The sequence below is a fragment of the Arvicanthis niloticus genome, chromosome 22 (assembly GCF_011762505.2).
Source record: "Arvicanthis niloticus isolate mArvNil1 chromosome 22, mArvNil1.pat.X, whole genome shotgun sequence".
NCBI lineage: Eukaryota > Metazoa > Chordata > Mammalia > Rodentia > Muridae > Arvicanthis > Arvicanthis niloticus.
In genome coordinates this window covers 8,367,627-8,384,242 of record NC_133429.1, presented here as the reverse complement: position 1 = coordinate 8,384,242, position 16,616 = coordinate 8,367,627, and the positions used below count along the sequence as shown (strand labels likewise).

The 16,616-nt window shown below is 46.0% G+C and overlaps 1 protein-coding gene and 1 long non-coding RNA gene across 5 annotated transcripts in view; one reads left to right on the top strand and one right to left on the bottom strand.

The window, feature by feature from the left end:
* The window catches only part of LOC143436003 (uncharacterized), a 28,838-nt gene extending 17,897 nt beyond the window's left edge, over window positions 1–10,941 (bottom strand). For both annotated transcript variants that reach the window (XR_013106264.1, XR_013106263.1), the window contains exon 1: window positions 10,827–10,941. This is a non-coding gene — a long non-coding RNA (uncharacterized LOC143436003). The remainder of the gene's footprint in view (window positions 1–10,826) is intronic.
* The window catches only part of Syn3 (synapsin III), a 426,170-nt gene extending 409,570 nt beyond the window's left edge, over window positions 1–16,600 (top strand). For all 3 annotated transcript variants that reach the window (XM_076919818.1, XM_076919816.1, XM_076919817.1), the window contains 4 exons: window positions 489–623; window positions 1,316–1,403; window positions 7,507–7,798; window positions 9,818–16,600. In XM_076919818.1, the coding sequence (XP_076775933.1) occupies window positions 489–623; window positions 1,316–1,403; window positions 7,507–7,798; window positions 9,818–9,950 (648 nt within the window). In that variant the 3' untranslated portion in view covers window positions 9,951–16,600. The remainder of the gene's footprint in view (window positions 1–488; window positions 624–1,315; window positions 1,404–7,506; window positions 7,799–9,817) is intronic.
* The last annotated feature ends 16 nt before the right edge of the window (window positions 16,601–16,616 follow it).

Sequence of the window (16,616 nt, the reverse complement as noted above, 5' to 3'; positions counted from 1 at the left end):
TTGTCTTCTCTGTCAACCCTGGGTCACTTCCAGCCTGTGTCAAATTTTTAGTTGTTGTTATAATTGAGCACCCACTAGTTTCCAGCTCTGAGGACATCTTTAACCTTGGGCCAGAAGAGAGAGGGCCAGCCCCAGCCCTGGGAGGACAGTGGAGTGGGAAATGAGAGGGTGGGAAATGAGGGGGCGGAGACCGACGCCCCAAAGAAAAGTACAGAAAAGGTCAACACGTGCTCCCCAGCCCTGGTCACGTTGCTGGACTCCAGCATGTGGAGGCTGAGTTGAACTGAATCCAGGGAGACTGTTCAGAAGGAACTAGAGAGAGCTGGGTGTCTGCTGGGAGCCCAGACAGCAGGAAGGACCCAGTTGGGCGCTTTGCATGGAGGACATTGCCATCTAGTGGTCATTCTGTCTAGAGCCCAGTGTCAACATTCCTGAAATCTAAAGCCGTTCTCAGGGTCCTTCAGCTTCCTTTGCTCCCTCCCCACTAGGTCATGGACAGTTCAATGCCTCTGATTGGAGAACACGTGGAAGAGGACAAGCAGTTAATGGCTGACCTTGTTGTCTCCAAGATGAGCCAACTCCTGGTACCAGGGGCCACGGTGCCCTCACCCCTGAGACCTTGGGTAAGGTTCTCTTGAGAACAAAGGAGATCAGTGGCTCTGGAATGAAAACCCCAGGATTCAAACGAGATAGCACCAAATGGGGTGTGGACAGAGGCAGGCAGGGGCCTTGCAGGGGCCCTTTCCTCTTCATACCCCCTAGGAAGAGAACTCCTGTCCCATCAGCCTTTGGACAGACTGTTGGCAATGTTCATCTCTGTGTCCCATGTTGGATCTGAGTTGAGGTGTGTGCAAGAATACATGTAGACAGATGCTCTATGTTCCCAGTGCACAGGTCAATAGAAACTATTGTGTCTCAGGCTTCCCCATCCCCCAACACAGCAATCTTACACCCTTCCCCTGCACAGGCCCCAGCAGGGACTACCAGACCACTCTTCAAAAAGTTTGCCAGCGTGCCAGCCTTTTGGGAAAGCAAGTTTCAAGTCTTTCCCTCAATCCCAGCTCCTACTTATCCTACAGAAGCTCATCTCTTCACAGACAGGGGAATAGTAGTTACATGCAAGGGTTGCTGGGAGCCAGAGGGCATTTGCAGCTTCCTCCATGGCTATTCTAAAAAAAAAATCTATTATGGGGTACACTGAAGAGTAGTGCATCATGGATTTTTCATCAGTGATTTTTTTAAAGGCTTATCTAAGGCTTTGCCTCCCACCAGAAACACTGTAGCCACCGGCTTCCTTTCTCTTCTCCTACTCTAGGGTCCACAGACTAAACCTGCAAAATCTCCGGGGCAAGGCCAGCTAGGACCTCTGCTAGGACAGCCCCAGCCAAGGCCACCTCCACAAGGTAAGATACAGGACAGCCACTAAGAAGCACTGTATTGATAAAGTTGAAATGCAGTGCAGAGGACTGTGAGGTATCTCAGGGATAAGAACTCCTTCTGTGCAAGTATGAGGACATGAGTTCAAATCCCCATCACATAAGTAACAAGCTGGGCAACCAGTAACACGCATAAGTAACCAAACATGCCCATAGCTACAGCACTGGCAAGAGGGAGGAACAGGCAGTTCTTGGGAACTGGCTGACCAGTTAATCTAACTCAATCAGGCTCAATAAGAGATGCTGGCCAAAGCAGTGGTTCTCAACCTGTGGGTCATAAACCCCTTTAGGGTTGCATATCAGATATCCTGCTTATCAGACATATACATTATGAATCATAATAATAGCAAAATTACAGTTATAAAGTAGCAACAAAAAGAATTTTATGGCTGGGTGGTCACTGAAATATGAGGCACTAGATTAGGGGTCACAGCATCAGGAAGGTTGAGAACCACTGGGCTAGAGGGAGCAACAGAGGAAGACACTCAGTGTCCTCTGACCTCCACGTGTACATCCAAGGGTGTGTACATACACAGAACGACTAAATAATAATTAAATAAAAGTATGTTGCTGGAGACAGTCTAGCCCAGTAGTTCTCAACCTACCCTTTAATACAGTTCTTTGTGTTGTGGCCACTCTCAACCACAAAATTATGCTTTTTGCTATTTCATAACTAATTTTGCTACTGTTATGAATTGTCATGTAAAGATCTGTGTTTTCTGATGGTCTTAGGCAATCCCTGTGAGCGGGTTGCCCCACCCGCACCCCCAAGGGCCACGATCCATGAGAACTGCTGGTCTGGACAATTCATCCTGATGCTTTATCCTTACTCTGCAAACTCCTTCCATCTGCATGATGGGGACCCTAGGAGGGATGCTGTCCTCCTGAGGTCAGGGAAGGAGTGGGGAAGAAAGACCAGAAAGATTGCTAAGTATTTAATGTGTCAGTCCTGTGCTGGGGGCCACTCCCTTCTACACTGGAATTCATCTTCCCAGCCTCTCTGCAGAGGAAGCATTAGTGTTTCCCTTTCCCAAGTAGGAAGTTGAAGCTTTGCCCAGGAAGGCACAATGAGAAGATGGCAGGTTTACAAGCCTGGACTTTTAAACCTTCTGGGAAATGTTATTTCTAGCCACTAGTGGTGCCTGAGTATACATTTGTGAGCCAACCAGCTCGAGTGAGAAAAGGGAAAGAAACTCAGAACATGAAACCCTCAGCTGCTGACTTTCTTCCTTAAAACCATCCCTGCACTAAAAGAGCCGCTGCTTGTAGTGGGTGGATACAGGCTGGACCAGAAGAGGAGGTGGGGGTCAGGAGAACAGCTAAAGACCTGGAGGAAGGTCGAGTGTGGAGGGGCTCCCACACAGGCTCAAGAGGAGTATGGAAAGCAACAGATCTCTTGCAACAGATCGGGATGCTCAGCTCCGCTGCTCTGAGCTGGGGCTTCAGAGCAGCTCGGCATGGAGATGCCAAGGCAGATGATCTCCTTGTGGTCTCGACAGAAGGCATCTCCATTCTGTCCTGAGCTTTTTAGTCACTTCTATTACAGCGACAGATGGCTTCCTCTTCCACAGCTCTAGGAAACACAGCTCCCTCCTCCTTCCCTCCCTTCCTTCATCCCTTTCAGCCTTCTCTCTCGCCTTCCTGTAAAAAGCATCTTTAATTGTCTCAGAGGCTTACTGCCTCTGTCTGCTAACCTAGGTCTAGTTCTGGAAGCTTCTAGCCTCCATGCAATCTAAGCCTAGAATGTTTATCAGCCTCTGAGACTTGCTGCTGATTAAATTCACCCTTTCGAGCCCTTTCTGATATCTGGCTGGCTAATTTAACTCAGCTATCTGATTCAAACTCCTCTCCAAGCTGACTGATTCAATCTGGCTTCTCTTGGCTTCTGAATTGCTCTGCTTGGCCTCATACTAAATTTGTCAATCTGTTCTAATCTTCTGGCTTCTTTTCACTCTCTGGCTCGTTCTGTCATCACCTGTGTCTATGCTGTTCTCTCTTCAACTTCTCTCTGTAAAACTGTCCCTCCTCCCCTTCTCTCTCCTCCCTGCTCTTCCTTAGGTAACCTCTCTTTCCTTGTGAGAGTTGGCATATCCTGTTCTGTGAAATCTTTCTCTGATTCATCACTTTGTCTGCCACTCATTAGACTTCACTTTCAAACATGGGTGCTTCCTTCTAGAAACTAACTTTACCTTCATGTTTGGGATTAAAGGTGTATATTAAGGCTTGTCTGTATACAAGCCAGAGGAATTAAAGGTGTTCTGTAAGGCTGAACCACACCACAACCAAAAACAGGTTTTTCCAGTAAACAACACAATCTTGGGGTTCATTGTGTGATAAACTAGCCTACAACATCTTCTTTTCCCCATTACTTTATTTAATGTAACCCTTCAGATTAACTTCCTTTCTCATATAAATGCCTTTGAAATTGACTGCCCCCCCAATATACTCTAAATGTACATACAGTAATCAAAATTATATTTAACCATGGACTAAAATATCAATTAAGTGGCACTGTAATTCTCAATATCTGTGATCAAATAGTCTTCTTTGAATATAATAAACAGGCATGATGAGTCACACCTGTAATCCCAGCATAAAAGAAGCTGGGGTAGGAGGATTTCTGTGAGTTTGAGGTTAGCCTGGTCTACCAGTGAGTGCAATACCAGGCCAGCCTGGGCTACAGTGTGAGATCCTCTCTCAAAAGAACGAGTGGAAGGCTGAGGAGACATCTTACTGGGTAAGTGTATGCCTTACAAGTATGAGGACATGACTTTGATCTCTAGTACCCACGTTTTAAAAACAGAACAAAACAAACAAACAAACCACCTGGGTGTGTCAGTACATTTGTAATCCTAGAGCTGGAGAGGTGGAGGGTGAGGGAATCTTTGAAGCTAGTTTATCAACTAGCCTACCTGGAGAGTTTCAGTCTTAAAAAGAAAAAAAAAGGACAAATGTTGACCTCTAACCTCCATAGACAAATTTGCACCCATACAGCTATGAGCATGAGAGTGTGTGCACGTGTACACACACACACACACACACACAGAGAGAGAGAGAGAGAGAGAGAGAGAGAGAGAGAGAGAGGCAGGAGCTAGGGGGTTGGCGTATAACAACATATCCAAACCTGTGTTCATTCTGGAGGTCAGAGTTGGCCTCCCCATTTAATTTGGAGTCTTTCACCAGAAAATGTATTTTATTCTCTCTAGTGACAAGTGTTTACAGTTTGAATAACTCAGATTCCTCTACAATAAAGAACAGTAACAGTAATTGTGTGGACAGAAACCTGCCAGCCCGACACAGGGCTTGCCCACCCACTTTCCTTGTCTGTGCTATACCCACCATCTGCCCCAGGGAAAGCAGAAAGAATTTCACAAAGGGAGATTGCAGGAGTCTACCATGGGATTGGTCAGCTTCCCCTCATAACAAAATACCCAAAACCAACGTAAAAAGAAGAGCTTTGTTTGGGCTCCTGTTTCAGAGATCCAGACACACTACCCTGTGTTTGGGACCTGTGATGACACAGTAGTCACAGAAGTGGAAACATGTCATAGAAGAAGACAGTTTACTCATGGAAATGGGGAAACAGAGGGATGGGGCTTAGGCCCCCATCTTCCTTTCAAAATCATGTGCCCAGTGACCTAACTTCCGTTAAGCCCTGGCCCTTCCACTTTATCCCCAGAGTGACACAAATGAGATGAAACTTCTCACACATAGAGCTTTGGGGGCCTTTAAGACACAAACTAAAGCAAGTCCTGTATAGTGAACAGTCATGTTCTGGAGGAGTATATGCGTTCAGTCCAGTTCCAGTCTCACCGCCTTTAGCTAAGTGACAATGCCCCGTCAAAGCTCAAGTTCCACAGCGACAATGGAAGAAATAACCACTTCCAAATCTACAGGATAACGCTGACAGTGATTAGAAAGGGCCCGGCAGAGGGGTGGTATTTGGGACTTCAGTTCTCACTAATAATTCATGATTAACGACAACTACACAGCTCTTACTATCACTGTCTGCTGTCTTGTAAGCAGTTCTAATAAACAGATTGCTTTTCACGGTTGTCATTAGCAACCCTTCTGACACATGTAGTCCTACTCCCCTCCGACCTGACAATACCATACTTGCAAATGGTACCAAACTCTGTATTCACTGCCCTAGTGAGTGAGCCCCTAGCCCTGCCCCTCCTTTCCCTTGCTGGCCAGGACTGACTCTTTAAAACCACTCTTGAATGGCAGCCCTTTAAAAGACAGAGAGCTAGTGTGTTCTTCTCTCTGGCCCAGAGGAAAAGCATGCTCAATAAAGAGAGATTATTTTAAGGAACGTGTGGCTAAACACTATGTTAAGTGAGTTGAAAAATAATCAATTTAAAACCAATTAACATAATTAAAGAAAATACTCAGTGAATTAACATTCAGACCAAAAATAACAAGGCTAATTTTAAAACATTTTCACCAATTTCTATAAATAACAGGATCACATTATGAACTTATTTTGAACTTACTTTCAAACTCAGTTTTCAAAAAAGTTTTCTTTTAATAAACTTCATCTTTTTAGAATCAATTCTGTGCTTAGGAAAAAATCTCATACACACATACATATATACATTTATATAGTCATATATATATATAGTATATATATAATGATCAAATAAAAAATACTAAGTTGTTTGCTTTGCCCAAAAAAGCATCTTTTGATGGATCCCAGTGGTAATAGTTGAGTTATTGAGCCAGGACACAGATTTTCCAAGATAGTTTGAACCCAAGGGCAGGGGTGGGGAGCTTAAGATGAAAGGAAAAAACAGATGTTTTGTTTGACCTGCATTGGGTTGAGACAACAAAAATGTAGTCAACATACAAAACTCATAAAACTTTTACTTAAACATCTGGATTTTATCTTAAGTCTCTGACCCCTACTCCTGGTCAATTTTTAGCCTCTCTAGAAAGCACAGATGTTTTCCTACCCAGCATGCCATGGTGATTAGTAAGAGATGTTCCCTTGGTCACAGAGGGACTTACCATTTGTCCCTGACCCTGCTCTCCCCTTCTTCATTTCCACAGAGACAAGAATCCATTCATATTTTCCTTGTGTTTATTCTTTAGGAAGAGAATGAGAATTATGCCTTACACCAAGTGGGAATTAAGTCTTGGTATTTGAGACAGTGTCTCACTCTAAACACAGACTGGACTGAAACTCACTGTCTAGCCAAGGCTAGCCTCATCAAGCTTTCCACAGTCCTCCTGCCTCAGCTTCCTAAGTGCTGGGATTATAGGTGTAAGTTACTATGGTTGACTTTATACACCTTCCTTCTTACAGTATGACTTCATCCTATGACATCAAAACTTTACCTATGACCTCTTTACAGTCACATTGAGGGTTAAGGTATCAGTATTTGAATTTAAGGCAATATGTTTCTGTCTATAAAACCATGCCAATCCCTATCCTGACCCAATTACCCCACAAATCCATCCATACACTGGAGTGTGAGGCTGCCTGTCTAATTGCAACTTTCCTGTGTGTCTCTATTACATGGCTCTATACATTAATGCTAAGATGAAAACCAAACACGTGCTATCTTATAAGCTGATATAAATTTTCTCTGTTTAGTGGTGTATACTTGGCACGTACTGTCAGCAGGTTAGTTAAAGGTACCCTGTCACACCATGTGACAATCATCCCAGACTCCGTTATCTAGATGCTTTCTTATGGCTGTTTTGTTTTGACAGAGGGTCTTATGTTGCCCAGACTGGCCTTGAATTCTCTGCATCGTCAATAGTGACTGAATTCCTGATCTTCTTGCCTCTGCCCTCTGAATGCTGGGATTACAGCATGCCCCACCATGGCTAACCATGCTGAGAATCAATAATAGGGCTTTGTGCTTACTAGACAAGCACTCTACCAACTGAACTATGTCCCCAGCCATCTAGATGTTTCCTGACGTTCCTAGCCACCTCCCTGAGATCTGGCATCCATGTTGTCTTTTAGTTATAAACAACATGTTTATATAAACATGTATTAAGTGCATAGCCACATTTATTCCCAAGAAAACTGAATGTTAACTCTTTCTTCGTCTTATAGGGGGCCCTCGTCAGGCTCAATCTCCTCAGCCTCCCAGATCTAGAAGTCCATCCCAACAGAGGCTCTCCCCACAAGGCCAGCAGCCTGTGAGTCCCCAGTCAGGATCTCCACAGCAGCAAAGATCACCAGGCTCTCCACAGCTATCCCGGGCATCAGGTGGCAGTTCTCCAAACCAGGCCTCCAAGCCAAGCACCAGCCTCAGTTCACATACTCGGCCTCCTGTGCAGGGACGCAGCACCTCCCAGCAGGGTGAAGAGCCTCAAAAGCCAGCATCACCTCACCCCCACCTCAAGTAAGTATTTGAGTCTGAATGGGTATAGTGTAGAGTTGGAATATGCCCAAAGATGAGCTGACTCAGGGACCCGACAAGGCCTTGCCCAGGATTCACATAGGGGGAAGTGGACCTACAGGGTAGCATTTGTGTAGCAGGGACCAGCAATTTGAGAGCACAGATTAGGCCCCACCACACCCTCATGATCCCTGGACCAGTCATCATTTGCTGTGTAACAAACAAACCCAAATTTATGCAGCTGAAGAAAAAGGTTTCTGGTTGTTCTAATTTCTTTTCTGTTGCTGTGATAAAATATTTTGGCGAAAAAACAAATTTAGAGCATCTGGAAGGATAGCTCAGGGGGTAAGAATACTGGTTAAGAGCACTCTTCCAATTTGGGGAAGGACTGAAGGCCCAGAAGTAGATGGGAAAACCACAGGAAGACTAACAAAGTCAACAAACCTGGACTCCTGGGAGCTCTCAGAATCTGAGCCACCAACCAAAGAACATACACGGGCAGGAACGAGCCCCTCCACCCCTTCCTGCTTCCCCACATATGACAGGCAGTTCAGTCTTCATGGCTGCCCTGTCTGGCCTCAGTGGAAGAGGATATGCCTAATCTGACAGACTTGCTATGTAGTGGGGGGCGGGGTGGGTCCTACCCCTCAGAGGAGAAGGGGGTATGAGAGAAGGGACTCAGTGAAGGGGGGGTAAGAGCAGCATTTAGGATATAAACAAATAAATTAATTTTTAAAAAAGCATTCTTCCAGAGGACCAGAGTTCCATTCCTAGCACCCGCAATCATCTCTAACTCCATTTTCAGAAGATCCAACACCCTCTCCTGCCCTCCATGTATCCAACACTCTCCTGCCCTATGTGCATCCAACACTCTCCTGCCCTCCGTGTATCAGACACTCTCCTGCCCTCCGTGTATCAGACACTCTCCTGCCCTCCGTGTATCAGACACTCTCCTGCCCTCCGTGTATCAGACACTCTCCTGCCCTCCGTGTATCCGACACTCTCCTGCCCTCCGTGTATCTGACACCCTCTCCTGCCCTCAGTGTATCAGACACTCTCCTGCCCTCCGTGTATCAGACACTCTCCTGCCCTCAGTATATCAGACACTCTCCTGCCCTCAGTGTATCAGACACTCTCCTGCCCTCCGTGTATCAGACACTCTCCTGCCCTCAATGTATCAGACACTCTCCTGCCCTCAGTGTATCAGACACCCTCTCCTGCCTTCCGTGAGCACTGCATGCATGTGATGCATACAGACCCATGCAGGTAAACCACAAATGCACAATAAATACAAATAAAAGCTTTTAAAAACCATTTTCTAAACAACTTAGGGGAGGTGAGGATCTGCTTTAGCTTCCAGGTCACAGGTCACCATTGAGAGAAATCAGGAAAGAACCTCAACAGGAACTTGAAGTAGTAACTATGGAAGGATGCTATTTGCAAGCCTGCTCATTGACCTATGCTTAGTTAGCTTTCTCACATAGCCCAAAACCACCTGTCCAGGGAATGGTGCTGCTTACAGAGGCTGGACCCTCCTGCATCAGTCAAAACAAGCAAGGCACTTCTCCACAGACATGGTCAGGGACCCCTCGGATTTGGACAAACCCTCAACTGAGACAAAGGATCTAGAATAGGAATTGTCTGAATTCTCAGCTAATTCTGGGAATTCTAAGGGAAAACTAGAGCCTGGTCTAGCCCACTGTGGCTGACAAGGCCCCACAAAATACAGAGCAGCCTGGGGCGGGGGAAAACATATAAGCAGTGCATGCTCCCTACTTGTTTCTAGACCTATCCAAGCCAAATACTTATCTAGAAACCCCAGTTTCTGTACCTATGATGAAGGCAATACTACCCACCTTGCAAGTTCTAGGCTGGCATCATGTACACACTGCAATGCCTGATTTCTGGTCTCACCATCCTTTTATGACTATGCTCAGCCTGTAGGCTTCAGGGCCAGCCCCAGACTCATTTCCTTGGGAGTTCCAGCCTTGACCATCCCAAACTTCTTGCTTTCCATTTCAGCAAATCCCAGTCCCTGACTAACAGCCTCAGCACGTCAGACACCTCCCATCGAGGGACCCCAAGCGAAGACGAGGCCAAGGCTGAGACAATCCGCAACCTGAGGAAGTCCTTTGCCAGTCTCTTCTCCGACTAGCCCTATCCAGGCTGGAGGACAGGCGGGCAAGAAGACTCAATGACTGGAGCCATTCTCTGCTTCCCTCCTCCTCAGCCTTGGTTCCTGATGGAAATATGCTTCCTAAATATGTCTGACCCAGGAACTGGTCATCTACATTCATTCCCACCTCCATGACCATGACATTCCAATGCTGTCTGACTGAGAGGTAGCCTTGAGAGTCCCTAGGTTCCTCAACACGGGCCTTCTAGACAGACGAGGCATCACTACATCCACCATACGCTTGCTCCCCTGCCGCCAGTACCAAGTGAGATGTCTGTGTGGCTTGTTTTTGCAGTCTTATTAGTATTTTGCTTGCCTTTAGGTGGAGGCCCCCCCTTCTAGGCCTTGACTCACCTCCATCAAATGCATACATTATAGTCGGACCTCAGCAACACAAGAGGCAATACTTTTTAATGGTGTTTTTGTGAACAGAAAATAGGGAAGCCCAGCCTGGGAGCCCACTACTCACCTAAAGCAAACTAGTGCCATCCTTGCCTTGAGTAGGCTGACAAAGGCCCCGTCACAGCTGGCCTTCATGGTGACCTTGATGTCATCAGAAAGAAGCTAGACCCTATGCAACAAGTGGGACCTTTCAGAACAGGACAAAGGAAATGTACAGAGTCAACGGCGGGAATCCAGAAGAGAGAGCCTGTGTTCCCTGGGAGAGGGTCACAGGAGGACTGTGCCTGTCTGACCTCACAGTGTTCCCTGGGGCAAGGGTCACAGGAGGACCGTGCCTGTCTGACCTCACACAGAATCTGTTCTTTTTCATCCTAAAGTCTAGATGGAAACCCAGAGAAAGTGGATGGCTCCCTTTCCAGGATCAGAAGGCACGATGATGGTGCAGCATCTTACCTGCTCTGAAAAAGGAGTCAGTAGGCCACTCCATTTATAGTGAGAGAACCTTCAAAACAGGGTGTTTTTCTTGAGGAGACGCTGAAGCCTTTTGGAATTTCTTCCAGAAAAAGTTCTACTCCAACCTTGTTTCAGTGTAGCCAAGATGACCACAGTGGTTTGCTTGCAAATCTAGGCAAAATGGTCCTGATTCCCTTTCCAGTGGTCTTTCCCCTGCACCAGATGGCCTCCCAGGATCACATCAACAAGCACCTGGTGCTAGAAACATTGTAGGTGCCAGAAGCAGCCTCCTGGTCCCAAGAAGACTAACCCAGGACATCAGAACATCGCCATGTTTCCCTATACAGCCGCTGTGGCCCCTGAGGTGTGCCTTCCCTTCCTGTAAGGAAGGGAAGAGTCATTCACCACAGCAGCTTCTGGTTATGCTCGAGTTCTGCATATTGTTTGGTGATCATCTGAGATTTCTTCAAATCTCCAGGAGCATAGGAGCAGTCACTATGGCTTCTGGGAAGTTTGTTTTCTTGAAAAAGTCTCATTCAGCAACTCCAGCTGGCATAGAGTATTATGTAGCCCACGCAAGTCTCAAAGTAACAGTGATTCTCCTGTTTTATCGGCCTCCCAAGTGCTGAGATGACATTACGAACCACCACACCCAACAAGCAAGCCATCACTTTTTGGTCCTCCCAGCTCACACATAAGTGGCAGAGACAAGGGTAGAGACCCTCTCCAGGCCTTGGTTCACTTAGAACCCTGCATTTCTGCAGAATGCACCTTCTGGCTGCTTTCCAGCAGGGATCAGCTCAGTATCAAAAGTGGTAGCGTTGAGGCTAGCTGCTAGAGATCCAGTTGGCCCTCAAGGGCGTCCTCTTTCTCCTTACCTCTTCCCTTTCTCGAGATCAAGTCAGTATTCACAGCAAGCATACTAGAGTAATTTCAGAAGCCCTCCTTGGCCTCTCTTTCCAAATCCTTGGTTTGGAGTGGTAAGTTGCAGCTATGATGTAAGCTCATGTAGGTCCAGTGACCACTGAGGCCATAGTTTGTAGCTAGAAACATAGGACTTAGGCCTAACTGAAAAATGACCAGAATCAAGAGCAAAGAGGCTGTGGTATGAAGTGAGGAGTGGACTACTGAAGGCCCAGACGCCCTCCCAGTACCAAGAGAACCCAAGCTGTTTTACTGCTAACCTCTCTGAATTCTGTGTGAGGACAGTCCCTGTATGCCTACACCCAGCCTGCCCACATGTCTCTCCTTTCACTCAGCTTTCACTCAGCTGCTCTCCTATCACAGGATGAGGCTGCCAAAAGTTTCCAGGATGCTTCTTGAGGCTAATGGGGATGACCCAGCACGTGGTGACACACACGGCACAACTGTCAGTGCATTCTCCTGGATGGTAAGGGATGAGGTCTTGAGGCCAGCACCCCAAGCTATGCTTTAGGTAGGTTAGCCAAAGAAAAGAGATCAGTCTGTGAGTCCACAGAATGCTGTTCTTCCTCCTGCTCATCCTCTGCTCTTAGCTCTTACACTTTCTCTAGACCCTCTGAAGGAGTACAGGAGGTAAGATTTGAAATATCAAAAGACAGTCTGGGGCATGAGTTCTACAGAAGAGGATGTGGATGTCAGTGCCTGGCTAATGACCAGAATGAGTACATTAAGCCCCATCTTAAACATCTTAAAGCCCCAGTACCTCATTTCTGACTGTAGTCCTCTTTCTAGTTTCTGCTGTTTGCTTCCCCAGCGTCCAGTGAGAAGCCAGCCCTTGCTCACAAGGCACATGTGGAGGGAAATCAGATCACCAACTGCACAGTAGCGCTTGACAATGGCAGTTGAAGGTGATCCTTTAGGAGCAACTTTTTACAGAAAGCTCTGCCCCAGTCAGTAAGATCAAGCAGACAGACAGACAGACAGACAGACAGAGACAAAGAGAGAGACACAGACATGGACAGAGACAGACAGGCAGGCCGGCAGACAGAGACAAGCAGGCAGGCACACAGACAGAGAAGAAAGCCTGCATTCTGGAAAATGGTGAGAGGCATCACAGAAAGCCATGCTTTGGGTGGTTAAGAACACAGGGAACACAGGTGGCAGCCATCACCTAAGCAGTCTCAACCTTGTCTCGGTAATAAAACAGCTCCCGACGCATGGTGGAATAAAAACCAGCAGCAGGAAGTTTCTTAAAATGTGGGCCACGGCCCTGGAAGTAACTACTTATAAAGGCCCAGAAAACTTTGCTTCTGAGCACAGAACTATGAACTTGTGGTTAGAGGGTTCAGAGTCTGTGTCTCCATCAGCCTGCTCATTCAGAAGTTGCACTCTGAAGCAGGACAGGGAGGAACATACTTCAATCACCAGCCTTGCTAGAGACCCGCTCCTTTGACAAGCAGAACCAGTGGCTCCATAAATGACCATCTAGCCAAAATATTCTCACATTCTGCCCTTAAAAACATTTCAGCAACCAATGACATCCCTCCAGGATCCCAACTACAGTAGTAGCACAAATGTCTTTCAAAATCTCAATCAGGTCAGGCATCCTGATTTTTATAACCATGCAAGTATGTCTAGATCCATGATGTAACACTAGACTGTAGCCAACACTTTTAAATAATTTCCAACTGGCCTGGGAATGAAAACAGAAGCCAAGAATATAGATACAGGTCCCATGGAGCCCACATCTCTCTCCAATGGACTGTTTTTCACATAGGCTAGTACATGTTGTTCCCAAAACTTTGTAACCTTCAATAAACTGTGACATTTAGAGGTGGAAAAGGGCAAAACGAACGGGGGTAGGGCCATTGTAAGTAGAATCTGAAAGGTTTTATTTATTGGGTTCTGCTCTTTTACAATTTTGACCCAAACAATAGCATTTTCCTTCCAAGCTGACCCAGTGACACTGAGACATAACAAAGACCTATTCAATTTGTACAAAATGATCAGGGACTTCCAAACACAACCTCAAAGGACACCTCAAAACAGCCACTGCACACTTCCTCCAGACCTGTCCCATGATGGACTTTGGCTGGTGGAGAATCAACTTTCACGGCACAGAATTCCCACACCATCTCTCGCTTCCCCAAGGCTTGTGGGTTGCAGCATCTACTCTAGCATGCAGTTGGTCTATTCCCCGAGTATCAGATGTGGCAATTCTTCACTCATTAAAAAAACAAAGCGAATCAACCAAAAACTCCATGTAACTGAATAGCCACTGCCTCCAGGAAGTTCTCATGTGAATATCCATAAAAGCAGCACCAAGGGAGCAAGCTTGCTAGGCACCTGGGATCTGGCACAGGCGCTGGGAGCCACTGCTCAGTGGCAGTGAGGTATTCAGGACTCTCTTTACATTACTCTTCCAGAAAATTAGGAAATTAATGACATGTATGCGACAGATTAAGATAGGAGAATGGATGGTTTCCTAAGCCTATTGATTGAGGAAATCACCTGGAATTAAACCAACAGAAATATCAGTAAAAGAGAAAACAGAAAAATGCTATCAGTCCCAGGAAAGGAAGCGGCCTTCTACATAAGAGCCTCGCAGACTGTACTGATCAAACATAGCTTAGCTTTGTAAACAAGGTCCCAGGACAGTGTGCACCAGCTTCCAGCAGCAGGCCAATCTCTTCTGCTTTGTTCAGCTTCATCAAACAGCTTGGTGGTTCATTTTGGATATTCACAAGTGGCGAATGGCTGCAGGTTAGTCACAGGCACTGGTTAAGCCAGCCTTGCACGTACAAGTGGTAACATAATTATCACCAGGACCCGCTCATTCTCTGCTAGAGAGCTCGCACATGTATCTCTAGTTTCCTTATCCCAGAGCCATGCCAACTGATAGAATTAACCTGGTGTCAGATGCTGTCCTAAACCAGAGTAGCTGATTAAACTGTAATTTTTAAACTTTAATAGGAGGCAGCACTTTGGACTCTATTGAAGACAAATGGGAAGGCTGGGTGACAAGCAAGTCAAACTGGCCCATTTAGGAGCATAAAAGACACAGAAGCTCAGTGCTCCCACAAAGCATGAGCCCAGATTGATAAAACACACACACCCAGGCTTCATACTCAGATCTAAACGGCCGACCTAGAAAAGAAAACAAAAACACCCAGAGCTTTTCATCAAGTCAACACTTTTTATACCCAACACTTTCTTTTACTTTGAAATATCAAAAACAAGTGTTAACAACTCACGTGCGATTCCCAGTAGAGGGGAAAAAAAAAGTTATATCAAATCAAATCTTTAGGGCCCAGAGAGTTCAGTTAGAACCTGTGGTGAAAGCTGGGCATGGTGGTGAGTACTTATCATCTCAACGCTGGGAACACAAAGACAGGTAGAGTCTACGAGCACACCGGCTAGTCGGTCTGTCCGTTCCTCCAGGCCAAGTGAGACATATATGCACACACAGCTTTACACGACTTACTAGCACACTGCAATACCCTTCTCCGTATTTACAAAGCACCGCCAGCACTAGAGCTCAGCGGAGCACCTGCCCAGCTCTTCTCCAAGGCCCAAGTAGGCAAAGAGGAAGAAAACAGACCTTGGAACCAACTTTGAACAGAAGAAGGGGGAGGAATATCCAACTCCACCAGTGAAGAATTACGGAGACATGTATAAAGCAATGGCTTCAGCAACTGAGAACTACGGGGAGAAAAGAGCCACAGAATTCAGGATTTTTACCCAGGGAGTCGCAAGCCGGAAAGGGTTCTTCCCAAGACTGAATTACCAGCCATGTCAAATGGGCATTTTCCACTTATAGTGGTAAGGGGGAAGGAGAATCAAGAGCCTATTACTAAAAAGTGACCACTGGAGAACTTAGGGCTGAGAAAGATGTGAGGCTACCACAAGCCAATGCATTGCGGCTGCATCATTCCCAAGCACTTGCCATGGGCTTCCAGGCTGTCCTGCTCCCGTTACAGTGCATGGAGATGACATCACAGAGCCATGCAGTGAACAAGCTGCTGCCAAGCCATGATTTCATTATGTTATCAGCAATACATAAAAGCTCAAAAGCCCAATGACTAGGATGCAAGACTTTCTAAGCTTCTCAATATAAAATTAGCTGCTAGTCAGGAAGAAATGCTTTGAGAACTCTTTAATAAAAATTTTTGAGAGGTGCCTAAGTTTAGGTTTAGAGCACTCTGCCAATATCTTAAACTCAAGTCTTGCAGCATCTGCCAGTTAAGCCCAGTGAGGCTGGACACCAGCACCATCAGGACTCCCAGGGCCCAATTGGAAATGACTTACGGGTGATAAGTTGTATTTGGTGCTCTGGTCATCACTGTTTCCCATGCTTGTGTGTGCGCGCGCACACACACAGAGGCAACCTAACATTCAGCCACAAAAACATGCTCTGAAATAGACTCTAGATCAATCAAAACTTCAGGGTGACCCCTTTAGCCACACTTAAATGAAGCCTATGGCATTCAGTGGACATTTAGACTGTCCTGTAGATCATAGAAACATAATGTTAAAGGCCACAGAGCCTCTAGCCTCTAGAATATCAAACAGAATTTTCTTCACTGTGATGCAAAGTCTCACTTGCATACAGGACTCAAAATATCCCTGCAGCACATATTCCAAGCCATTTCCTAATATGCAAACAGGTTTTTAAAAACAGGAAGACATTGGCACTATTCCTATTTCCTGCAGATGCTAACAGCATTTTATTCCTGTGCAGCAGTTCCAATTTAAATGTGTCACTACAGCATGTTCCTATAGTTATTTGTATTAAGTCATTTGTGTTTGGGCTTTTTCTTGTTGTAGAATAAATAAATGTTGAATTTTGAGTATTTTAAGTCTGAAAAG